The sequence below is a fragment of the Lutra lutra genome, chromosome 10, assembly GCF_902655055.1.
Source record: "Lutra lutra chromosome 10, mLutLut1.2, whole genome shotgun sequence".
Taxonomy (NCBI): Eukaryota; Metazoa; Chordata; class Mammalia; order Carnivora; family Mustelidae; genus Lutra; species Lutra lutra.
Window position 1 is genome coordinate 107,412,688 of NC_062287.1, and position 14,444 is coordinate 107,427,131.

The following is a 14,444-nucleotide window of genomic DNA, read 5'->3' on the forward strand; positions in this document are numbered from 1 at the left end:
ACCACAGCCAGGAACCCAGAGGCAGCGGACTGCCTGTACAGCTCTGCGGGCAGCTCTGGTTCAAGCAGTGGGAACCATGTGACCGAGAAATGAAGCTCAAGGACTCTTGGAAGTGGGGAGGGGAGAGGACTCAGGTGTAAGAGGACAAGGTCAAGCAGAGCTTGCTAAGCAAACAGAGCAGGAAAGGGTCTTCTGAAGACTAAGGCGCTCTCCGGAGCAGGGCTGCCCCACAGATGTCCGGACAGGTGGCTGTTTTCACAGGGCTCCCTGCCCTGGTCCTACCGGTGGCCACTAACAACGCTGGGTTCTGTTTAAAGCTCTTCCCGGTATCATCACGTTGAAGAACAGCCCTCAGCAGTACAGACTCTCTGGATCCCGTCTATAGGGGAACTGAGCCTCCAGGAGGGAGAGAATGTGACTTGCCCAAGGCCACCCAGCGAGGAGGTGGGGGAGCTGGGATATGGACCCAACACTTTCAACGACTACACCATACTATTCCAGGTTTTTGTCTCTGATCAAAGCTTAGTAAGCAGCATTCTTGGTTTAAAGCATGAATTCTGGGGCGCCTGGGTGGCTCAGTGGGTTAAGCCGCTGCCTTCGGCTCAGGTCATGATCTCAGGGTCCTGGGATCGAGCCCCGCATCGGGCTCTCTGCTCAGCAGGGAGCCTGCTTCCTCCTCTCTCTCTGCCTGCCTCTCTGCCTGCTTGTGCTCTCTCTCTGTCAAATAAATAAATAAAAAATCTTAAAAAAAATAATAAAGCATGAATTCTGCATGGTTGGAGACAAGGAAATAACAAGGTTGTACTCATTACCAAGGCCTGTGGAGGGGAGGGGGTGTCTGAGCTGTGGCAGCAAGTCTGCATCCTGTGGTCAGGCCCGCAAGGGTGGGAATGTGGGGAGCTGGGCTGGCAGCTGTGCCTTTGCAGCTTTCCTCTCTCCTACCCACGGGGAGGGCTCTTTTGTTTCCTATTCTGGTGATGGAAATGGTGGAGTTGGAGTCCGAAGGCAGGGCGGGCAGGCAGGAGGGGTAGTGGGGTTGGGGGGGACTGATCTAAATAGGAATGGGCTTGGAGGAGACAGAGCAAAAGAGAAGAAGAGAATTGGGGAATTGGGAAATGCAATGCAGGGCCAGGGAGGGGAGAGAATGATGGGCAAGAAAGAGATTGGGGGCCAGTCCTGCTGGGAGAGCTTGAGAGAACAAAAGTGATGCTAAAAGGGGTTTCTAGAGGTGTGTGTGTGTGTGTTGTTCAAGGGGACACCACCCCATCTAAGCCTCCTCACAAACAGCTCCTGGATAATCTACCCCATGTCCGAGTTTCCACGAGTCTCATTTGGGAGTTGGCTTTGTATCTTTCTGGAAACTAGCCATACAGTGTCCCCTGTAAGAGTGGCCATGAGCTTTAAACGCTTCACCCACACACTACCACTTTGAACCTTCACAACTTGGCTGTCCTGGTATTGGTCAGGGTCCCCAGCGGCCTGCCCTAGACACGGATCACAACCGCCTTCAGCAGAAAGGATGGTTCTTGGAAGGATACTAAGAACTCACAGCATCCTGATGGCACACTCCGGATGCCCGACATCAGGTTCGGAAAGCAGAGTGCCCAGAGGCTCAATCCGCAGCCAACAGTGCACATCAGGAACAAGGTGGTCCCTTGGCCCTGGCGTTGTGCCCTCTATCCCTCACTCAAGAAACTCAAATTCAGGCTTCAGAAGAGACCTGCCCCACACAGGACCTGGGGCAAGGAGCTGGCACCTTTGGATTCTGGGGTAGGAAGCTGAAGGGCTACACCTAGACAGAACCACCTCCAAAGATACGGTTCTAATGGAGAGGGGGCGGTGAACGCTGGACAGACCAAGAAAGTGGGGGGGGGGGAGTCATCCTCTGAAGTAGATTCTATTAAAATATCTCCTATCATAAACATTATAAACATTCTGGAGATGAGAAACTTGGGCTCCAGTAGTTAAGGGAAACTCATGCAGCCGGTAAGAAGTGTGACTTCAGAACCTGTGAAGCCATTCTGCTGCTCTGGAGGTCAATTTTGCCCCCTCTACCCTTGCAGAAAACATGAACTAGCGAATCCTAAGGAAGGAGACAGGGAAATGATTGGCTACACCTGGCACGCACTGGACACGATAAAAAGTTAGGTGGGTAGCCAAAAGAAGGGAACCGGGAAGCAGAGGTGATGTCGTTTGGACACGTAGGCTGGGGCGGGCTTAAACGTTGGTCAGAGCGGAGTGATCCAACCTCCCCCGTCCTTAACTCTCAAATCACCTAGTTTACGCTTTACCAGCCACCGATAACTTTTTAGACGCTCCCTGGCCGCACACCGCGGCCGAGAACTGCGCCGTCACTTGCAACCGGCTCCCTGGGACGGAGGAAGGCGGGCGCAGGCCCCGGAGCGGCGGCGGCTGGCGGAGACTGACCCGGAGGGGCGGGGGCGGCGTGGAGGAGGCAGAGGTCGGCGGTCAGCTCTACTCCTGCTGGGCTGCCATGTCCCGCCAGGCGAAGGACGACTTCCTGCGGCACTACACAGTCTCCGACCCCCGGACCCACCCCAAGGGCTACACCGAGTATAAAGTGACCGCGCAGGTGAGGTGGGGCCCGGAGGGGACCTTTACCCTTTTAATAAGGGGGGGGCAGTGTTTTACTTTAAGGCAAGGCACTGCTGGACGCTCCCTTTCTAGATGGCAGAAATGCATTTCCCCTTTAAGAGGAGGCTGCGGTAGGAGCCTGCGTTTACTTCTTCAACGGGTTGGGAGGGGGTGCGGCTCTGGAAGGGCGCTGTCCTTTTAAAAGGGCGTGGACAGCGGCTCTTGGAGTGGGAGGGGTGGGTTCCCACGCCCAATGTGTGGTGTCTGCTCATCAGACTGTGAATTTCTGTAAATTAACGCGAAAACTCTGGCTCCGTCCACATTTTAGTTATTTCTCCAGTCTCTTGGAGTAAGTTGTGTTAACTGGTTTGTTTGATATTTACATAAAAACCCCTTTTAAAAGAGTTTACTTAAAAACAAACAAACAAACCTATCTATGCCTAAAAATTCGTACAGCTCCCGAGAAATTTTCAAGTCTCTATCTTCACGGTCACAGCAGGAAGTCAATAAAGACTAAAGTTGATTACGAAGCAGTAACAACGTTATAAGCAGATTTTATAGATACAGGGAGGAAACTATGAGAAATTTCAAAAAAGGAACGGTGTAATATTTATCTGCAGAATGATACCCGAGAACTGGTTGGGGGAAGACTTTTCACTGTAAATTGTTTCGTACCTTTCGCATTTTAAATTAGGCAACTATTAAACTGATGCATTAGTAACTATTAAAGGGAAGTGAAAACACAAAGACCCTCCTTCCAGAGCGATTTAAGTGCAGAATCTTAGATGTTTAAAACAGCTTTCCCCATATTTTTTATGTCTCCCTTGCCTCTGCAAACACACACACACACACACACACACAGTCCCTAGGAAGACCGGACTGGGGGTGGGAAGGGTGCGGCAAGGGACTTAAACCTTTTCCTGTAAATCTTTCTGTTGGTTTTTAAGCAAGTAACATGCATTACATCGGTATGTTTTTATGACTTTGAAAGAGAAATAGTTTTCCCTCCTTTACTATCCCCGTTCGTCTGCCATCTTGGTGAGAACCAATGCTGCTAATTCCTTGTTTATCCTTGCACAGCAACCCTACATGTAAAAGCAGATATGAGTATCCAGTTTATCATTTACGCACAGCTCCGCAAGTCACATGCCGGTATTCCTCAGTTTTTTGTTGTTTCCCCTTGTAAATCTTTTAAAACGGAGACATAAGTTGTATAAGTAATGTGCATAAATCCTAAGTGTACAGCTCAGTAATTTTCTCATACCTATAGATTTGCGTAGGCAGTGCTCAGATCAGGATACAAACATTTCCCTCACGCCAGAGACTGACTTTGTATCCTTCCATCTATAGTTCTCCCACAGAGGTAACCACTGTCCTGGCTTCTTTCACTATAAGAGTAGTTTTGTTGGTTCTTGAACCTCATCCGAATAAAATCATTGCACAGCAAGTACTTGTAATTGGCATTTTTCACTCTCTATGTAATGTTTTTGGAATTCATCCATGTTGTTGCATGTGTAAGTTTTATTGCCATGTGATAGTAGTCCCTTATAGAAATATACCACCATTTCTTTATTCATTCTCCTTTTGATGGACATTTGAGTTGTGTCTAAAAATTTTTTTAGTTGTTATGAGTAGAGTTGTGTGAATACTCATGTACAAGTCTTTTTAGGGACCCGTGCACCCATTTTTCATTGGTGTGCACCCTGTGCACCCATTTTTTCCTAGGAGCGGAATTGCTCAGTCATTTGATAGCTACATATGTAGTTGTCTTAGAAATTACGTTTCCCAGGTGCCCTTTGCTGTTCATCCTAACTGAAACTGACAAAATATTTAAAAGAATGTTTAAGTAGCTCTGTGGTTGGACGTTGGCCAGGTTGGTGGCTAATATTCAGAGCCTGATAAGAACTTGTTTCTTGTCTTTGTTTTTTGGCCTTTACCCCTATGCTAAATGTACCCAAAGGGACAGAAGAACTTTCCAACAAAAATGGATCTATCAGTCTTTTGATATCTTTTAATTCCCTGAGGAATTAAAAACAGCTGTCCTTGTTTTACACCTTGAGTCTTTACAGGACCACAGGTGAGGCTCCGGAAAATTCAAAGTCGGCCTTTTTTTTTTTTTTTTTTTAAACTGATCCCTAAACCTCCCCTGTTACCTCCAAGGGCTCCTCCTTGTGCCTCTGAGATGTTAAGTGTGCTACCGGATCTTCTCCAGGAACTTTTATCTAGGTCATCTCTTTAAAGTACCAGCTTCTGGGGTGCCTGGTGTGTGACTCTTTTTTTTTAAAAGATTTATTTATTTGACAGAGAGAAGGCACAAGCAGGGAGAGTGGCAGGCAGAGGAAGGAGAAGCAGGCTTCCTACAGAGGAGGGAGAGTCTGGTGGGGCTCAATCCCAGGACCCTAGGATCATGACCTGAGCCAAGGCAGTCGCTAAACCAACTGAGCCACCCAGGGACCCTAGAGCATGCAACTCTTGATCTCAAGGTTGTGAGTTCAAGCCCCACGTTGGGTGTAGAGATTGCTTTAAAATCATTAAAAAACAGGGACGCCTGGGTGGCTCAGTTGGTTAAGCAGCTGCCTTCGGCTCAGGTCATGATCCCAGCGTCCTGGGATCGAGTCCCACATCGGGCTCCTTGCTCGGCGGGGAGCCTGCTTCTCCCTCTGCCTCTGCCTACCACTCTGTCTGCCTGTGCTCATGTGCTCGCTCTCTCTCTCTCTCTCTCTCTCGAACAAATAAATAAATAAAATCTTTAAAAAAAAATAAATAAAATCATTAAAAAACAAAGGAAGGAAGGGAAGGGAGTGGAGGAGAAGGAAGGAAGGGAAGGAAGGAAGGAATTTACTAGTTTTCCAAAGTGGTACAGTACTTCAAAGTACCGTTTTATACTCCCATTCTCACGAGTACTTAAGCATCTTCAGTTTTCCGCGTTTTAGGTGGGTGGGTATGTGATAACTCATTGGAGTATAATTTGCATTTCTCTGATGACTAATGATATCGAGCATATTCTCATCTTTTTTTTTAAGATTTTATTTATTTATTTGAGAGAGCATGAAAGTGAGGGAGATCACAGAGGGGAAGAGGGAGAAGCAGGCTTCCGGCTGAGCAGGGCTCAGTCCCAGGACCCTGGGATCATGACCTGAGCCAAAGGCAGACGCTTAACTGACTGAGCCACCCAGGTGCCCCCATATTTTCGTTATCTTACTGCCCATTCAAACACCTTCTTTTGTGGGAGTTTCCTGCTCACATATTTTGCCCAGTTTTGAAAGTCGAGTTGTTTGTCTTTCGTACTGATCTCTGGTTCTTTCTATATTCTAGATCTGACTTCTTTGTCAGGCATATATATTCCTGAGCAGTTTTTAAATCTAGTTTCTTCTACCCAAGATATTTCAGGCTGACTCTGGCATGAAAAGCAAAGGCCAGGGTTTTGGTCCTAGCCTAGCAGTCCCTCTTACTTGGTATGTGATTTTTTTTTCTCATTTTTATTTTCAACTGAGGTACAGTTGACATAGAATATTACAATATTATGTTAGTTTCAGGTGCACAACATAATGATTCGACATTTATCTTCATTAGGAAATGCTCACCATGGTAAGTGTAGTTCACCATCGGTCGCCATACAAAGTTATTGCAGTATTATTGACTGTGTTTCCTGTTTGTACTTTTCATCCCGATGACTTATTTATAGTCGAACTGGAAGTCTGTACCTCTTAATCTGCTTCATCTCTGTCACTGATTCCCTCCATCCGCATCCCCTCTGGCAACCACCAGTTTCTTCTCTGTATTTATGAGTCTGTTCCTGGTTTTGTTTATTTTGTTTTGTTTTTTAGATTCCACATATCAGTGAAATCACGTAGTGTTTGTCTTTCTGGGTCTGATGTATTTCACGTAGTGTAGTATCTTCTCAGTCCATCCATGTTGGCACAAATGACAAGATTTTATTCTTTTTTATGGCTGAGTAATACTCCATTGTCTGTATCTACAACATTTTCTTTATCCATTCACCTATGGGTGGACACGTAGAGCGCTTCCATATCTTGGCTATTATAAATAATGCTGCAGTAAACATAAGGGTGCATATATCTTTGCCAATTAGTGTTTTTGTATTCTTTGGGTAAATACCCAGAAGTGGAATTACTGGATCCAGTGGTATTTCTATTTTTAATTTTTTAGGAAACTCCATACTGTTTTCCACAGTGGCGCACTGATTTACATCCCCACAGACAGTGCTTGAAAGTTCTTTTTTCTCTACATTTTCACCAACAGTTGTTATTTCTTACCTTTTTGTTCTGACTGGCGTGAGGTAGTATCTCATTTTGGCTTTGATTTGCATTTCCCTGGTGGTTAGTGATACGGAGCATCTTTTCATGTGTTTGTTGCTTATCTGTATATCTTCTTTGGAGAAACATCTATTCAGGTCCTCTGCCCCCCCTTTTTTGGGATTTAGTTACCTTTACTCGTGTCCTCCCTCTCTCCCTACCTCCCTTCCTTCCTTCTTCCCTCTCTCCCTTCTTTACTTCCTTCCTTCCTTCCTTGACCCAGTGGGGGATACAGAAACAGTGGGAGAGAGAGAGAATCTTAAGTAGGCTCCACACCCAGCACGGAGCCCTACATGGGACTCGATCTTACGACCCTGAGATCATGACCTAAGCCACCAGGCTCCCCCGTCTGCCCATTTTTAAATTGGATTGTTTTGGTTTTTTGGTGTTGAGTAGGAGTTCTTTATATATTTTGGATATCAGCTCATTATCAGATAGGTCATTTGCAAAATGTGCTGTGTAATCTTGCACAGGTCACGTCCCCTCTCTGCCCCTCCACTTCCTCATCTGGTAAATGGGCATATTAATCGTATCTGCTGCCTTGGGATCTAGGATAATTAAAAGGGGATTCTGGAAAACTATCAAGTAGTCCACGCTGTAGGGTTATTTTCTAATTATTATGAATACACCATAGTGAGTACAGAGTCTTCTTTCCAGCTCAGACCCCAGTCTTCTCTTCCAGGAGTCGCAACCCCAGTGATGCTGTCTTCCGCATTCAGGAGTGTTTGCCCACAGAGACTTCTCACTTAAGGAAGGAGTGGCTCCTGGGACAGAACCTCACTCTTTAGAGAACTGGAGGGTCTCTAGTTTCAGAAGGAGATGCAGGGACTTGGGCCTTCGAAGGAAGGGAGGTAGTGCTCGCTTCGGCAGCACACACAGAAAACGGGAACGATGCCGAGATCAGCGTGGCCCCTGTGCTAGGATGACATGCAAATTTGTGAAGGAACTGAGATAAAAGTTGGGCTGAGGACCAAGGGGTCTGGATGGGATCCTTCCATCTGGCAGATGAAAAAACTAGCACGTGATAGAAAAACTGCTTCAGATGACACAAAGCCTTGAAACCAGGACCCCTTGATACCAGTAGCCAACAGCCAAAGGCCACGATGAGGGCTGGGAGGTACCTGGGGTGTCGCTGGATTTTACTGGGAAATGGGGGTGTCAGATGTCAGCCTCTGGTCTTACCTGGTTCTTGCCTTTCTTCCTCAGTTCATCTCAAAGAAGGACCCAGAGGATGTCAAAGAGGTGAGGCTCCTGGGAGGAAGGGGGACCATTCCCCAGGTCCAGATGCAGGAGCAGCAAAGGAACAGCTGGTAACTCCTCAGCCCTGGGAGGAGCTGGCGCTGCCCCCCAAGCCACGCATGCACGCACACAGGCACACACGCATACGCACAGGCACGCACTCACGCACACATACAGGCACGCACGCATACAGGCACACACGCACACAGACGAGCACGCATACGCACAGGCACGCACTCACGCACGCACACAGGCACGCATGTGCTGTTCCAGGCTGGGAATGGGGAAAGCCTCTTTCCTCCGCCACCACTGCCAGCCTAGGTCAAGTCTTGCGTCCCTGGCAGGTGGTGGTCTGGAAGCGGTACAGCGACTTCCGCAAGCTGCACGGGGACCTGGCCTACACCCACCGCAACCTCTTCCGCCGCCTGGAGGAGTTCCCGGCCTTCCCCCGCGCCCAGGTGTTTGGTGAGTGTTGACCTAGGCATTCAGGCCAGAGATAGAGGAAGAGGTGGGCAGAGGGGACCCCTGCTGGTGGAGGGAGCCTGATGGGGGCCCAAAACCTCCAGCAGAAGCACTTCTTGGGGGGGCCCTTAGAGACAGCCTCATTTCACACCTGGGGAAACTGAGGCAGGCTCGGAGCAGCCTAGCCTTCAGTGTGTGTGGAGCCCTTCAGCAGTCCATCTTCCTTAGCCCCATTTCCAGGACAAGGCAGCTGAGGCTCAGGGTCCTAAAGGGGCTTGGCCTGTCAGTGGCAGAACCAGAATTCCTCCCCAGAAGCTGGTGTCACCTCTAGACCCACGCTGTCCAGAAGCAGCAGCTGTGAGCCAGAGGTGGTGAGTCTGAGCCGAGGCTTGCCGTATGGGTCGAATGCCCACTGAAATAGACTGTAAACTGTGGCAATAATTTATATATCGATCACACGTGCAAATGAGACTATTTCAGATATACCGGGTTAGGTGGAATGTATTACTAAAGTTGAGTTAACCTGTTTCTTTTTAACGTGGCTAAAAGAAAATTAGTAATTGCACATGCCACTCATGACGTATTTCTGGTGGACAGGAGTGATCTGCTGTTTGGATCTCTAGACTAGCGGGAGATACTCTTTCACAGCAAGGTAAAGGGTTGCTGCCGGCGGGTGATGCCAGGCTGTGGGCACTGTAGCCGGCTGCTAGGTCCGAGGTAGCTAATTCCGCAGCATACCTAGAACAGAGCAGGGAGACTGGGAAAAAGCAGCCGCTTGCTGTGTGGCCTTAGGCAAGTCACTTCTCCCTGAGTCTTAACGTTCCTCTCCGTTGCATCAGAGCCATCTGAAATTATTTTGTTTCTTGTGGGTTGCCCACCTCCCCTGAGATGTGAACCTGTGACAGCGGACACCGTGCCCTCCTCCCATTCACCTGCTGAACCTTGCACCGTAGTATGTGCTTGATAAACATCTGGTACACGGAGGACGAGGGAGCTTGGTCCCTGCCCCCTTGGGGGAGCCTGGGAAGGTTGCTGGGAGAATGGGGAGGAGAGCCACTGGCTGCTGGGATCCTCCGTGGCAGAAGAAGGAAAGTGGCCCCTGTGGATCACTGCTTCTCTCCCCATTTCTCATCCTGGGGGCTGCAGGCCGATTCGAGGCCTCAGTGATTGAAGAGCGGCGGAAGGGGGCCGAGGACTTGCTTCGCTTCACTGTGCACATCCCTGCGCTCAACAACAGCCCACAGCTCCAGGCCTTCTTCCGGGTATGTGTCACTGCCTGTCCCTCCTCCCCAGCGCCTGGGAGAGCTCCCTGCCCACTGGGCTGCACCCTGAGGCCATCTCCCCTTCCCCACTGCCCGTCCCTGTCTTTCTCTTCTGCAGGGTGGGGAGGTGACCCGGCCCTCCGACATGTCCAGAGACCTCCATATCCTGCCACCCCCTCTGATCCCCACGCCACCCCCTGAGGAGCCCTGGTTGCCCCAGCCGCTCCCTGCAGAGAGGAGAGGCCTGGAGGAACTGGAGGTGCCAGGTACATCTCTGTTGGAGTGGGAGCCAGGGCTGGAGGACCTGGGGGTGTTGGAGAGGACACACTCCCTCCTCGGTGAGCTTAGTAAAAATTCTGGGGTCTGTCCCAGCTCCTCTGCTGCTAAAGTGCTGAGAAGCTCTAGCCAGGCCATTTTCCTTCTCTAGGCTATAGTTTCTTCATCTGTAAAAGGGGTACAACCCATGTGAAGAGTGGGCTTGTCTATGCCCTTGGGTGCCGCCACAAGGAGTTAGTGAGAGGGTAACTGCATTTTGAAAGCTGGGAAATGATAAGAATAGGCATGAATGTCCCCAATGATTGGTTCCACAGTGGATCCCCCACCATCCAGCCCTGCCCAGGAGGCCCTGGATCTCCTCTTTAACTGCGGGAGCATCGAGGAGGCGTCCAGTTCCCCTGCCCGAGGCCCCCTCACAGAGGCTGAGCTCGCCCTCTTCGACCCCTTCTCCAGAGAAGGTAACAAGCTGGGACAAGCAGAGGGGGGCTGCGGTAGGGGCAAGGAGACAGGGGCAGAGCCTCTGACCAACATGCGTAGCACCTGTAAGTCCTAGAAACACGCCGCCCCTGCGGGCAGTGAGCAGCCTCAGTGAGCAGTGGAAGCAGGTGCCCTGCTGCTAGGGCCCATGAGTTGGATGCCCCTGGACAGTGAGCAACCACAGGGGAAGGAAAGGGAGGTCTGCTCAGGGAGAGCTGGGTCTTCTAAGAAAGCTTTGGAACAGTCAGGGGTCACACTGTCTTGGTAGTATTTGAGTTCCTTCCGTTGGAAGCCCAAGGTCAGGGTGTCCTGGCCGGCTCGGGGTCACACTGCAGATCCGGAAGGCAGGACAGGCTTCTGGTCAGGGGGGTGAGGCTCGGACTCAGAGAGCAGCACAGGATGCCCTCTTGCAGGAGGCGTAGGCATGGCGGGGGCACCCCAGACCTGCCATGGAAGGGGAAGCCTCCCCACTTCCCGTGGAGGTCTGGGTCCTGGAGCTGAGAGTCCCAGGCTCTGAGACACTGGACCTTTTCATTCTCAAAGTCTCCAACTGTGCTGTTCCTCCAGCTAGGGTGTGGAAGCGGCTCTTCTGCTTCAGGATCATTGTGAAAGGGTTTCAGTTTGGAATCCTGCCGTATTCTGAAGCCCATTTTGTTGGCTTTTCTTCTTTGGCCTTTGGTGACCTCCTGGGCAGACCGTCAGCTTTGTGATCGGTTTCAGGCATCTGGGTTCACTCCCCCCGCCGGGTCCGATCCAAATGGGGACCTCAGTCTTCGGCCCAGTTATTCAGCTCCATACTGCCACCCCACTCTCCTGGGAGGAGTGTCCCTTTACTCTTCTCGTTCTGCTTCCTCCTGTTCCAGGGGCTCCTTCAGCCCCTCCATAGCTGGGATAGGAGAGAAGGGATTAGGGGGAAAGGAGGGAGTGGTGTCACGGGGACCTGCCTGCCTTGCCCCAGTTGAACCCCCACGGGTGCCCAGTGGCCAGATACTCTGACTGGAACTGTCAAGACTCCTGCCAGTAGCTCCCATCAGACATTCCCTCACCCCATAAGAAAACTCCCGAATTCTGGAATGCCTGGGTGGCTCAGTTGATTAAGCATCAGGGTCCTGGAATCGAGTCCCGCATCGGGCTCCTTTCTCAGTGGGGAACCTACTTCTCCCTCTTCCTCTGCCTACCACTCCCCCTGCTTTTGCTCTCTCTCTCTCTGACAAATCAATAAAATCTTTAAAAAGAAAAGAAAACTTGGGGCGTCTGGGTGGCTCAGTGGGTTAAAGCCTCTGCCTTTGGCTCAGGTCATGATCTCAGGGTCCTGGGATCAAGCCCCCCATCAAGCTCTTTGCTCGGCAGGGAGCCTGCCCCCCCGCCTCCCCACCTGCTGCTTGTGATCTCTCTCTCTGTCAAATAAGTAAAATCCTAAAAAAAAAAAAAAGGAAAGAAAATTTTAACTCCCCAACTCCTGCCCTGCCAAAGCCTGGAAGTACCGTTCCCTCAGATGTTGCGTTGCCTCCTTGTCCCACTGTTGTGGGCACCTCTAGCCAGTCCCTCACCATCAGAATCATCCAAGCAAGGAGCTGGCACTTGTCTCTCTCTTCAACACATGCATCAGACTCTCGAACTCACGCTAGGGCATCCTCTGAACTTCTCTGCCTTCTGCTCCATGAGCAACACAGGGAGGGCTGTATATCCAGCTGGGAAGTGAGAGGTCATCTTAACTTCCTGCAGGAGGCCCCCCAGTCTCCTCCCAGGGTCACTGGGTTGGAGCTAAAAGAAATGCCCGCCCCTCCCCCTCCAGGCCAGTGGTGCGCCCTGGTGCTTCTGTTTCTGGCTCCTTCCCGCCAAAGGCCTTTTCTCCAAAGATGGGCCAAATCGCTAGCCTTCCCTTTTGTTTTTTTTTTTTTAAAGAAGCTTTATTTTTTTTTTTAAGATTTTATTTATTTATTTGACAGACAGATCACAAGTAGGCAGAGAGGCAGGCAGAGAGAGAGGAGGAAGCAGGCTCCCTGCTGAGCAGAGAGCCCGATGCAGGGCTCGATCCCAGGACCCTGAGATCATGACCTGAGCTGAAGGCAGAGGCTTTAACCCACTGAGCTACCCAGGCACCCCTAGCCTTCTCTTGTATAAGCTGCAGAGGGGATGTTTGGCCTCCTTTTTGCCATTCCTGGGGTCTATAAGGAACCCTCTCTGGAATGTGAGGATACCCACCACCCACTGTCTTCCTGTTTGGGTCCTCAGCTGAAGTTGTAAGATGTGAGATTCTCTGTATCTGTTACTCTGACATTCCAGGGTTTGGAGCATTTCTGCCCTGGTTTGGCATCCTTCAGTTAAACTTAGTGATGGGAATTCTTAGATTTGTAGATCAACTGTAGTCAGGAAGGAAGTAGGTCCAGTGACCCAGACCCTGCAAACTAATGTTAATACAGACAGAAGGTGATACTGTTTTTACAAAAGCATAGAAACTCCACCAATTAAATCGATCGTGGCCAGTCTGTTATATATGAATGGCTTTTGACTTCGTTTGGCAATGCTTCCCTCCATCTGCGGCAGGTTGGTACCCTGCTGGACAAGAGAGGTCTGGGGATGGGTTGCAGGCCCTGGGAAATGGAGGGCAGCCTGGCCTGACCCCTCCATATCTGATTGTAGAAGGTGCAGGCCCCAGTCCAACCCACATGGGTGAGTTGGCAGCGATGGAGGCAGAGTCTGAAAGTCTGGACCAGGAACCCTGGGAGCCTGGAGGGCAGGAGGAGGACGAGGAAGGCCAGCCAGCCCCCACCTATCTGAGCCAAGCCACAGAGCTCATCACCCAGGCTCTGCGGGATGAGAAGGCAGGTGCCTTCGCTGCAGCTCTGCAGGGCTACCGGGACGGCGTGCACATCCTGCTGCAGGGTGTTCCTGGTGAGTACGACTGGAAGGCAGAAAGTCAGGCCTGGAGTCTCGGGTGGTGGTGTGAAGGGAACGGAAAGTGAGAGACAAACCAGTCAAGGATCAGAATTGCCACCACTGACCAACTGCATAACCTCGGGCAGTTTCTTTACCTCCTGTAGCCTCAGTTTTCTTATTTGTAAAATGGGGCAAATAGACGGGGTTCCCAGGGAGGTGGGGAGAGACACATGTTGATGCTCTGTGAGCCATTAAGGACTTGGCTAAGGGTTTTGAACCCAGGGATCTCAACTGAGCCATTCTCTCTCCACAGGTGACCCATCACCTGCCCGCCGGGAGGGTGTGAAGAAGAAGGCAGCTGAGTACTTGAAGAGAGCGGAAGAAATCTTGCACAAGCACCTGTCCCAGCTCCCCTCCTGAGAAGGAGTGAACCCCAGCCCAGGACTTCTAGCTCCAGCACTGCCAGCCACTCCTTTTCACGCTCCCTGGGGCCTGGCCCAGGGTCCTGGTCTTGTAACTCTAGGGGTCATTTCTGTATGTAACTGGACCAACAATGAGACAAATACGAATTCAGAGCTCCTTGACCGCACTGCCACTTTGGAATCAGGACAAAACACTTCTGATCCCGCCTGTGTATCTTGTGGGGGCCGCACCCATGGTCCTGAGCTAGCTGTTCACCCATCTGGAACAGGGGTCTGCTGACCATGGCCTGCAGCTGCATCCTGCCCAAGGCCTTTTTTTTGGAAAGGCCCATGAGCTGGAATGGTTTTTACATTTTTCAATAGTTGAAAAAAGATCAGAAGCATAGTATTCTGTGACAGATGAAAATTACATGAAATTTAAGTATTGAAAATAAAATTCTGTTGGAACACAGTCAGATTCATTCACTTGATACTGTCTGTGGCTGCTTCCCCGCTGCACCAGCAGAGGTGAATAG

The 14,444-nt window shown here is 50.4% G+C and overlaps 1 protein-coding gene and 1 non-coding gene across 2 annotated transcripts; both read left to right on the forward strand.

Annotated features, from left to right (window-relative positions):
* Positions 1 to 2,245: 2,245 nt before the first annotated feature.
* On the forward strand, positions 2,246 to 14,378 carry SNX15 (sorting nexin 15). Its single transcript, XM_047692639.1, has 8 exons — positions 2,246 to 2,593; positions 8,118 to 8,153; positions 8,495 to 8,615; positions 9,759 to 9,874; positions 9,993 to 10,140; positions 10,465 to 10,608; positions 13,271 to 13,522; positions 13,821 to 14,378. The coding sequence occupies exons 1-8, from the start codon at positions 2,495 to 2,497 to the stop codon at positions 13,925 to 13,927; spliced, it is 1,023 nt and encodes a 340-aa protein (XP_047548595.1). The 5' UTR covers positions 2,246 to 2,494; the 3' UTR covers positions 13,928 to 14,378.
* Positions 7,766 to 7,868, forward strand: LOC125080263 (U6 spliceosomal RNA). The gene has a single exon (XR_007121286.1). It is a non-coding gene; the product is annotated as a U6 spliceosomal RNA (small nuclear RNA).
* Positions 14,379 to 14,444: the final 66 nt, after the last annotated feature.

Coding starts and splice junctions, on each gene's coding strand:
- SNX15 (XM_047692639.1), top strand. CDS start 2,495: ATGTCCCGCCAGGCGAAGGACGACTTCCTGCGGCACTACACAGTCTCC. Junction 8,154..8,494: donor ACCCAGAGGATGTCAAAGAG/GTGAGGCTCCTG, acceptor CGTCCCTGGCAG/GTGGTGGTCTGGAAGCGGTA. Junction 10,609..13,270: donor CGACCCCTTCTCCAGAGAAG/GTAACAAGCTGG, acceptor ATCTGATTGTAG/AAGGTGCAGGCCCCAGTCCA.